The sequence below is a fragment of the Gavialis gangeticus genome, unplaced genomic scaffold, assembly GCF_001723915.1.
Source record: "Gavialis gangeticus isolate Ggan-Ray unplaced genomic scaffold, GavGan_comp1, whole genome shotgun sequence".
NCBI lineage: Eukaryota > Metazoa > Chordata > Crocodylia > Gavialidae > Gavialis > Gavialis gangeticus.
This window is the reverse complement of record NW_017729034.1, coordinates 18,548,285-18,559,375: the sequence shown is the minus strand read 5'-3', so window position 1 is coordinate 18,559,375 and position 11,091 is coordinate 18,548,285. Positions and strand designations below refer to the sequence as shown.

Genomic DNA, 11,091 nt, shown 5'->3' with positions numbered 1-11,091 from the left:
GGCACCCACACAAGCCAGCAGCAGAATCAGGGAACAGCCCTGTTGGGGCAGGGGAAGCATGTGCCCCCCCGCCCCACCAGTCACCTATGGTATAGTCTGTGGTACAGATAAGTAGAGGGTATGCATTGTTTCTTATTTCTTCCCTTACCTAAGGCAGCTTAGTATAAGTTTATATGGTATAACCTCATAAATCTGGATCTCAAAAATCTGGCACTGCTTCAGGACTGGCTGCTGCTCTCCCCCGCCCCACCCCAGACGTGGAGGAGGAAGCTTGCACATGGTGGCTGCCACTCCCATCCACCACCCTGTGCCGCTCTTCCATGTGTGATTGCTGCTCCGGGACTGGCAGCCACTCCCCTCCCCCACATCCCCCACTCCGTGAACAGCTGCTCCGGTTTCAAAAATCTGGCATTTTCAAATATCCAGCAGGTGCTCAGTCCCCAGCATGCCCAATTTATGAGGTTATACTGTATATGATTTTATTTTGCCAGCTTTGCTGAAGTAGTAAAATGATTTTCAGTTCATGCCTTTACATCTAGAGAATCTTACATCTAGAGATTTGAGAATTTATGTTCACAGACTGGAAAGGGCCTCTTGAGCTATTGACTCTTGTCCCCATGAGACAAGATAGCATTACATTTCCTTTTCAATGACTTACCATTGCATCTTCCATGTCATAGCCTGTGTAGGAAATAACAGCAACGACTGCATTGGTACCAACTGGATAGCTGTCCATGTCATAGTAATCATACATGTACGGCCGTACCAAAGGGCTTTGAGGGGTTTGAAGTCGGTACAGCTTATTATCCGAGCGGTCCCGATAAGTAAGAAGTGGAAATCCCATAGTTTGCTTCCCTAAGAAAAGGGTGAGATTCATCAAGTGACAAAAGGCAGTAAGTTCCACTGTGGCTGTTAGTGATAAAACCAATTCAACCCCACAGGTTTCCATATTTACTAATAAAAGTTGGTATTTTGTCCAAGTCCAAAGTTGATCTAAACTCTCCCTTTAAGATAGTGTTAACTCAAGTTACCATTTTCTCTCTTGTCCCTGGGTCAAATTCCAGACATTTTATTAAAATTCCTGTAGTAATATATTTCCCTTCCTATTGTTTGAAAAGAAATATTTTTAAATTTTCTATTTCTTACTATTACAATTTTAAAAGGAACATCCCTGTCCAACAGTTTTGTACTGTAAAATGTTCATTGCTCCTGATAAAAACATCTCAGAGATGCAAGTTTTGAATATGTTCAGTTTACTACATTCAGGAAAAAAAATTAAGCTGCTAATCTGTTTTTCCAATACCACTCTGACAAGAAGATGCCACAAAAGGGGGACTGAAGGAGTTAAGAACTTGATTCCTCCTTTCCTCCTGAAGTGGATGCTTGGTTCAACCTTTAAATGTAGGGTGACATTATTTAATGCAATACTTACCCATCTGACATTGATACATGTTTCTTGGACTCTGGTTATGATCTGAGAAAGGAATGAAGTTGGCAACTACACTCAGCATGCTGTGAGGAAAGAGCTCTTGATGGGTAGTTACTCCAGGCATAATCTCATCCTCAAGGACAGCAATGTTCATGAAGACCTAAGAGAAGCAGAGACCAGCTTGGTCATCAACCTCATCTTTTTAAAGGGAAAGACAGTAAATAAATGTCGTCTGCAATGGGAGGAATGAAAGCCATTGAAGACAGGACAGGATAACACCTTAGAGAAGTGATTCTCAAGCTTTTTAGACTCAAGGCACCCTTCGGAAAATGCCAGCTTTTAGTTTTCACTCATTTTGGGACTACAGAAAAATACTAAAGCAATTCTTCTATTGCAAAGGACTCAGAAAGATCACGGCAGGTCAGAACTTTTTTAATGTTATGGATTCCTAGCTGAAATTTTTCATTTTTTCCTGTGAATTATGTTTGCATACCTAACAGTGCTAATACTTTGTGGCACCCGTGAGAGGATCTCAAGGTACCCCAGGGTGCTGTGGCACTGTTGCCTACAAAAACTTATGGACTCTCTGAACTACTTAGTCTCTAAAAGGTGCCAACAAGCACAGCCTTCTGCTACTAGCCTCCACTCATCCCTTCAGTTGTTACTGAACACAAGCAACTATACCAGTGTGCAAGTAGGATTTATGCAAAATACAAGATGACTGAATGAGACTACCCATCTCAGATGGCACATTCACAAACCTAATGAAGGAAAGGAGAGTTTGAAAGTATGAAAGTGGGTAGAGAGAAGGGTAGAAGGTTATTCCAGCTTTCCAGCCTTAGGTATTTTGGATTTTATAGTGTCTGAGTTGGATTCTTTCTGAAAACACCAGAGGACAGATGCACATAAGATATTAATTCCACCCAGAAAAGTTAACAGCAAAATTTATAGAATCATAGAAAATTAGGGTTGGAAGGGATGTCAGGAGGTCCTCTAGTCCAACCCCCTGCTCAAAGCAGGACCATCCGCAACTAGATCATCCCAGCCAAGGCTTTGTCTAGCTGGGTCTTAAAAACCTTCAAGGACAGAGAGTCCACAATCTCCGTGGGAAACCTGTTCCAGTGTTTTATTACCCCCCTAGTAAGAAAGTTTTTCCTGATATCTAACCTAAACTTCCCTTGTTGCAACTTGAGGCCATTCCTCCTCCTCCTCTCATTTGCCACCACTGAGAACAGTCTAGTTCCATCCTCCTTGGAACCATACCTCAGATAGTTAAAGGCTGCTATTAAATCCCTTCTCAGTCTTCTCTTCTCCAGATTAAATAAACCCAGTTCCCTCAGCCTCTTCTTATAAGTCATGTTCCCAAGTCCCCTAAACATTTTTGTTGCCCTCTGTTAGACTCTCTCCAACTTGTCCACATCCTTTGTATAGTGGCAGGCCCAACACTGAACACAATACTCCAGATGTGCCTTCACCACTGCAGAGCAGGAATGGAATAATTACTTCCCTCAATCTGCTGGTAAGACTCCTACAAATGCAGCCCAGTATGGTGTTAGCCTTCTTGGAAACAAAGTCACACTGTTGGCTCATATTCAGGTTACTGCCCACTGTAACCCCCAGGTCCTTTTCTGCAGAGCTGATGCTTTGCCAGTTGGTCCCCAACCTGTACTGGTGCATGGGATTGTTCCATTTCAAGTGGAGGACCTTTGCACTTGTCCTAATTAAAACTCATGAGATTTCTTTTAATCCAATCATCCAATTTGTTGAGATCTCTCTAAATCCTAGCCCTACCCTTCAGCTTATCTACTACTCCCCACAGCTTGGTGCCATCTACAAACTTGTTGATGGTGCACTCTATCCCATTTTCCAGGTCACTGATGAAAATATTGAACAAAATTGGCTCCAGGACCAACCCCTGGGTCACTCCACGATACCAGCTGCTAAACAGACATTGAGCCATTGACTACTACCCTCTGAGCCCAATAATCCAGCCAGGTTTCTATCTGCTTTACAATCCATTCATCCAACCTGTACTTCCTTAGCTTGCTTGTGAGAATGTTGGAGGAGATTTTATCAACAGCCTTCTGTAAGAGTAACTCAAAAGGTTTTAAAAAATCCTTATAAATACACTGTAGTTACCAGAAAAACAAATCAAGAAGATAGGTTTGCATGACTGATCTTTGAAAATTCTAATTAATCTGTGGGCACCATCACCTTGTTTTTACTCTTCAAAAATGTTCTGTCAAGTGTTATTTTTGGTTGAAGGAGAACTTGCTACTGGCCAGTGCTTTGTAAAAATAAAAAATATACATGCATTATAGGGACACTTGCACAATACCTGTTCCAGAGTACCAATCAATTCTTCCTTTCCCAAGGCCAAGTTTCTCACAGGCCGTACCATCCTGCAAGGGGTAGTAAAGATGAATAATCCTGGATATAGACTTGGTTTTCCTGTCATTGGAACAAGAACGACTTCTGTCCATGCTGGAATTTTCTTTTCTTGCAACACCTGTTCCCAGAAAGAAATAACTATTTAGAAATCTGAATCACTTTTTTTTTTGCATTACATAGGCTAGTTTTCTGCCAAATTAAAATCTTAGCCCCATAAAGAGCTCCACCATGAATGCGGCAGGTGGCAGAAGCGCTGTCAATAGCAAGCAGGGAGCTCCTGCAGGTGGCCGTGGCACTGTTGGTGGTGGTGGTGAGTGCCGACCAGTGGTTGGCGACCACCCACAGATGCTGCTGGCAGTAGCCAGTGGCAATCGCAGACTGCCCACAGACACGGCTGGCAGTGTTGGCAGTGAGGGGAGGGGCACGGCGGGGGGCAAGCAGCAACTGCCCACAGGCACCACCAGCAGTGTCAGCAGTACCTTTTTGCAGGGGGTGCACTGTCACACTCAGGGGGTACATGTGCACCCCTACACGTCGCCAATGAGCTCCACAAATAAAAACAAGAGAAGTTTAAAAATCTGCAGCCAACTGCTATAAAACTCAAAGCCCCATACATTTTTAATTCTATGATGCCTTTATATCAATTTTATAAAACATTAGGATTATGTAATCATAATATAAAATGTAATAAACATATAATCAAATTCAAACTCAAATAAAACCAAATTAATGGGCCAGATGCAAAAGTTAAATGGGAAAAAAAAATTAAACGGAAATGCTAAAAAATTCAGATCCTGAAGACACATGGTGCACTACACTGCATTTCCCAGTGCTAGATTCAGAGTTCTTTTGGTAAAGTCATGCTACCTTAAAGCGCCGAAGGATATCTGCAATTTCAGGAGCCAAATCTTTCTCTACCCAGCCCATCAAGGAACCATCCAGTACAACTGGGTAACACTCTGCATAAGTTTGGCTTGGAGTCCCATCAACTGGGGTAACACCTAGGAGAAAAAAAACAAGGACATGAATAATGCATTGGCAGGGACAGTCTCCAATTTCTGAGGTTAGTGAAAATTAAAGTGAGTGTCCTGGGTGCGGAGTTGGGAGGCAAAGCGGCAAGAATGGCAAAACAGGAAGCCCTAGCAGACAGCAAAGTATATCTAATAGGTTAGCTTGATTAGTGGAATAACCATTAAAAAGGGGATTGGTTAACATCTGTGAAGAAAACAATGGGTCATTAAGACAATGGGTCATTGACTCATTATCTACCTGAATACCAGTGGTGTCCCGCCCCCTGCAGTACTGGAGGGGTAGGGGCAGTGTCCCAGATTTCACATCTCCGTTACAGTTACTCTATTTATATTTGACATTCCCAAGCACATATATACATTAAAGAATCTAAAAGACAGACTATATTCTTCATGTTCTGCATGCCTTGTACCCAAATTTAAAGAATGAAGTCATTCAATGATCAAAAGAAAATGATATTCTTAGATGAACTAAGAATTCTTGTAACTAAATAAACATTGGAAGATAGAATTTTAACACACTTAGTAAAGACCTTTCCACTCATTTATCTTTCTGTGTACAAGCACACATTTATTTTACAGTATGCAGCTTCTAGTGCTTACCATACCAATGAACAATTTGCTTCTTTTGGCAGTGTTTACCCGTCAAAAATATCACTGCTTCAAGAGCAATGCATTATTCGTCATTAACCAAATTTCAACAAATACAGGCTATGGAGAAACAGAACATTTGAAGCACTTTCAATGCCTCTGAAATGTCTCAAAAGGCCAGGCATAAATGCCATTTGTAGCATTCCAAAACAGAACCTCTTCAAATGAGGTACTATTTAGAGTATTATTTAGATGCATTTAACTTCCTGTAACGTTTGCAGGGGGTTGGGAACTCACAGGTTCCCCAGACCAGTGCTGTGCTCCCTCCGTCCCCCTACCCCACAGGAAAGGGAAGGAAGGTGAACAGTTCAACAGCTTGCCCACTCCCCTGCCACCAGGTTCCTGCTGCCCCCAGTACTCCGAATGCTTCTAGGGACCCTATCATGGGGCAGGACAGCTGAAACACTACATTCAGCAGTTGAAACACTATTTTTTGAAACACTTCCAAGTCTGTTAAGCTTGGAAATTATTATGTCAGTCCACACCCATGGGTTCAGATGTTACAGTGCTTTTATTTCAATGCCATATAACAAAAGACATTTAAGATGCGTATTCCTGCAGAGACAGATTTGTGAGGTCTACAACAGAAGACTATGCATCTTTTCTTAAATAATAAAGTTCTTTTAGTGTTAATTCAATAAAACCTACCCAATGAGCACAGCAAAGGTGGCAGGGACAGTGTAGAGGCTGACTGTGTCACTATTTCACAGACAGCTGTCATATGGTTCATCAGGCCGCAGGGCTCTCCATCAGGTGTGTGCACAGGGCACAGGAATCCCCAGGACTCTGGCAGCAGTTTGCGCACTGTGGTAGTTCTCATCTTGGCAAATGCAGCACCTCTATGTACGCAGCGGAAGTGGGAGAGGTAGCGAATAAAATTCAGTTTGTCTGCTACAACGCACAGACCTGAATCTTGTAGCAGACCTAGACCTTTAAAAAGAAAAAAAAAACCACAAAAAATCCAGTTTTCATGCTGACTGATCCAGCTCTTGACGAGGTACGTCTGTATAGTATAATTTCAACCATCAGCTTCACTGTGCTCATAGATAGAATACTAAAAGATTCAGAGAAGGGTCTTAGCTAAAAGGCATACCTACATTTGGGCTGTTTAGTGAACTGGAAAAAGGCTACAGAACATTTACACTATAGATCAGGACTGTCCAACTGGGAACCTGTGGCCCACAAAGGGGTTAGGCATGAGACCTGCAGGCTCTTGTTAGCTGAGGGCTCCAGGCTCTCTCTGCCTCTCCAGCTTTTGTTTCCTGTCCCTGGATACAGTACAGCATAGCACAAATGGCTACAAGAAAAGGTGTCACTGCTCCATGCATGGCAGCAGGAGGGACAGGGCTGTCTGCCCTGCCAACATGACATCCAACAGAGGGAGCTGCACTCTGCATGCAGCAAGGAGGGTGGGAAGACAGGTGCTGGGGCATGTGCAGCCCCTGTGGTGCGCAGCTCAGTGTCCTACAGACCATGTACGGCTTCTCGCTGGTCACAAGTTGGACAGCCCTGCCCTAGGACATTAGATCAAATTCAGCTCACACTGATAACACTAAATCCCATCTATCTGTTCAGCGATATATCTGGAAAGAATGAATGATTTCCAAACTGACAATTTTCTTTTCAAAAAGATATGAACATTTGTTCCATTATTCATATTGAAGTTTTGCTTCATCTAGAAATTTTCTGGCCTCACTCCAATTCTTATAAGACAAAACAGCATATAATACTTGCTAGCTCAACACAGGCAGCATGGACTCAGTGAGCACTGAAATGAACCATCCATGTGAAGTACTGCTTCCAGGTAGCAGGTGACATACAATGTTCAGGCAGTACAAACAAAAAATAGTTAGCACCTCTACATCTTGTGCCGGACAGTTTAAAAGCACTTAGTGCTGCTTCTTTTTAGCACAGTTATACTAAGGTTAATATTTTATTTATATATATAAAAATAAAATTTTACAGCTAGCACCCAAAAATTAAAAAAATATGACTGTAGCATATATACAATACAAAGTTTGAGGAAAAAAATAAATAGTTTTGTTAAAAACAAACGAACAAAAAAGCACCTTTCCTGTCATTCTGAACTTAATGAATTCAACTGATTTTGCAGGAACTTTCAGTTGAGAAGATATTTTAAATAACATTTGTCGGAAAAGTCATTGTTTCCATCAGCATTTCTCTGTGGAGAGCTAAAACTGCACCACATTTCACTCTATTTCTGAAAAGATTTCCTTATCTTAAGATTTACCTGTTTTAGATCGTAGGTTACCAGTAGCAAGGAGATACTCAAATGGCCTTGTTACATCTATTCCCATACTGAATAGCTTCATCAAATTTTCTGAATTTATAGTTACATTGGTCTTCTGAGCTCTCTTGTTTAAGGCAAATTTAATAGAAAGCAACCATGCTTCCATCCTCTCCTATGGAGCAAAAATAAAAGATGTAAAAATTAAGCTAAGAAAGTAAAAGTATGAAAACACCTCTGACATTTGCAACCTAGAATGTGCAGACTAACACTGGAGACAGCCTCCTTCATTGGCAGAAAAAAAATAAAGGAATCCATCTTTGGAGGTGGAAAAATGATCCAATCTTTAATTTCTAGGATACCAGATGTCCTAAGTATGAGTGCCTTGCATTTGAAAGCTTGTCTGACTTTATTCCAACCATACAGCTGGTCCAATAAAAGGTATTGCTCACAAAAATCCTGGTGTTTAAGTATTTTCAGAAATTTCTCCTGGCACATGCAAATGTGAATGCCTACATCATCTCCTACAATTTACACCTCTCATTCCACATCACCAAACATTCTAAAATAATCACAATTGCAATAGCCACTGTCGGCTTTTCTCATAATTAAACTGCTCTCTAAAAGGCTTTAGAAATCACCTTAAACACAACAAAGTAAAATAAAACCTAACCTTTTTTGTATCTTCAGTGAAACTAATGTCACCATTAATATTTGTGCTGAAATGAGTGCCTAGAGCGGTGGTCCTTGCCCTTTTTAGATTCAAAGCTCCTAGACTCAAGGCACATCTTGTAAAATTCCAGTCTTAGTTTTCACTTATTTTTCAACTACAGAAAAATAATAGTGCAACTCGTCTGTCGCAAAGAACTCAGAAAGACCACAATAGGTCAGAATGTTTTTGACACCATGGATTCCTATTTGAAATTTCTGGGTTTACCTAGTGAATCACATATAGGTGTTTGCACGCTGAACAGTGCTAACAGTGTGAGGCCACTCACGGCACCCTTAAAAGGATCTCATGACACCTGGTTGAAAATCACTGGCCTAGGTAGTGGAAACCAAGAGTGGAGCTCACATCTATACAGTGCAAAGCAGTGTTGTGATATGGTGACCTGTGCTACCTCCTCAGCTTGAAGCAGTGGGACCTGCTGGAGATCACTGATGTTAGTGGGTCAACTACCTTTATTCTTAGTGGTGTTTATTGGTCCTTGTGGAGTGCCACATCAACACAGCTTTTACTACTTCTGGTTCAGGAAACAAAGTGTAGCAGGGGAGGGTGGCGAGGGAGAGTACAGCCCTTTCAATAAGCACTGGTGGCTACACTTTGCCATCCTCAGCTGTTGTAAGTATTGGGCAAATACACCTATAGCCTCTACTGCCTGCAAAATAAAAAAAAAAAAATCACAGTACTGGCTTCTGAAAGCATTTCAGCTCAGATATCACTGAATACACAGGACAAGAACAACAAGCCTTACCTAGATTCAAGTAAGAACTTTGGTGCTGTTTGACCACAGGTTCTTATAACAGACTCATGATGGCTATGCAATGCGCCACTGTGACAGGCAGCAATTCAAAACAGTAAGGAGATTTAAGGAAATGATGATAAACAACTCTAAAATTAGACAGACTGCAAGATCCTTAAAAGCTGTCAGGCAATTTAAATATAGGGGTTGTTCCCAGAATGCTGTACAGTAAAAAAAACAAGCTGAAATAAGAACGAAATATTTAAGTCTTCCCTCTAGCTTCACTCCTAGTATATTCTTCAGACTTTTTTTCATTAAGGAGAGTTATTTACTTGTAATTCTACTTCTTTAAAGACCTCCCCACACAAGCTTTTTACTCTTGGTTTCCTGGTCATCAGCCTGGACAGAACAGAACATCCTAAGCCAGGGGTGTCAAACTCATCCCGCTCCCCCACCCCAAGTCTGGATGGCAGGACTCCTTGCAGGCTAGATCCAGATATGGCAGCAGAAGGCCAAGTGGGATTGTGTCAGTACAACCCTTGCTTGCTCTTCTGCCGCCAATATCCACACCCAACGGGGCCTCATAGCCACAGACTCTGAGGCAAGTCATCCCCATCCTCCCCCTGGCATTCCCTGACTTTCCGAGTGCTTCACGGACTGGAGGGAACAGCTCAACAGACTGGATCTGACCTGGAGACCACAGGGTTTGGCACCCCTGTCCTAAACCATAGCCCCAGTGAACATCCTGTGCCACAGATGAAGCTCCCTAGTACTGCTTCTCTTTATACAAGGCCCATTTTCCCTCTACCACGCTGGAGAAAGGTGATCCCTGCGGACCAGCTCAATATGCATTCTTGTGGAGATTTCTAAGCCTTCCTGAGTAGCTTAACAGGTTTTTAAGAGGCAAGTTTTGCCTCAATTCTGATGCTGTGAAGCTTGATTCTGACACTTCCTGCACCCATTCCTGGTGTTTTGGTTTGTTTGAATCTTGACAGACAGCACTGCACCGAACAGAAAAATTCCCCTAGGCTCAGACACCAAGGTATCCCCTCAGTGCTTGCTCTGAGAACCCCACGATTGGGGCTCTGCTGCTCTGTTACCTGCTGTTGCATACTTTGCTGTGTTTTCCTGAAACCCTGATGCAAGTTCTCTCTCAACCTGTGCTTGCTGGGTCAGCTTTGCAATACTCAGAAAGCTAAAGATCCTCTGGGGAACGGCCCCTCATAGTCCAAGCTTTTTTGAGGCTGAGATTCTTCCATGAAGATTTAGCAGACAAAGAAGTTTGCCTTCCCTTTCTAGAGATGGTTTTGAAGGAAGATGGAAGTGAAGTCCTCTAGCTTCATTGCATGGACCCCAACAGACAGATGCTCCATGCTATGGTCATGTAGAAAGTCTACACTTCAAGAGCCTCATGTGATGAATAAGTGTGAAATCTGCTAGAGAGATGTGTCTTGAGCATTTCAAGAGCCAAGCATATCTGCAGGCAGTCCTTGAGGCACCCATAAAAGACTCCTGTAAGCTTGGCACAAGGTGGTTCCGAAATAACACAATAGTGAAGTTGGAGTATAAGCATGAACTGGCTTGAATGGAAAACTTCCAACACATGTGCCAATCTAGGAAGTTGCATCTAGCTTAGGGCTGGGCAGCTGATGGAGGGATGAGAATCCTGTGTTAGTATCATTAGGAGGATACTATTTGTCCACTTGTGTATGCGCGCACGCACACACACAAAGTTCTTTAGGTAAAGATGATATATTTTATTAGGCCAACTAAATATTTATTAGACCAAATAAATATTTAGTTGGTTAATAAAAGATATTATGTTTACCCAAGGAACCTTGTCTGCCTATGTCCTTAGACCAACATGGCTACAACCAACCA

At 42.1% G+C, this 11,091-nt stretch overlaps 1 protein-coding gene across 1 annotated transcript in view; it reads right to left on the bottom strand.

Moving 5' to 3' along the window:
• POLR1B (RNA polymerase I subunit B) overlaps positions 1-11,091 on the bottom strand; it is a 43,881-nt gene that overhangs the window by 11,102 nt on the left and 21,688 nt on the right. Inside the window, exons 8-13 of the mRNA XM_019527226.1 lie at positions 7,751-7,922; positions 6,148-6,429; positions 4,688-4,821; positions 3,768-3,938; positions 1,433-1,589; positions 659-855 (exon numbers count right to left, since the gene is read on the bottom strand). Coding sequence (XP_019382771.1) covers positions 659-855; positions 1,433-1,589; positions 3,768-3,938; positions 4,688-4,821; positions 6,148-6,429; positions 7,751-7,922 — 1,113 coding nt within the window. The remainder of the gene's footprint in view (positions 1-658; positions 856-1,432; positions 1,590-3,767; positions 3,939-4,687; positions 4,822-6,147; positions 6,430-7,750; positions 7,923-11,091) is intronic.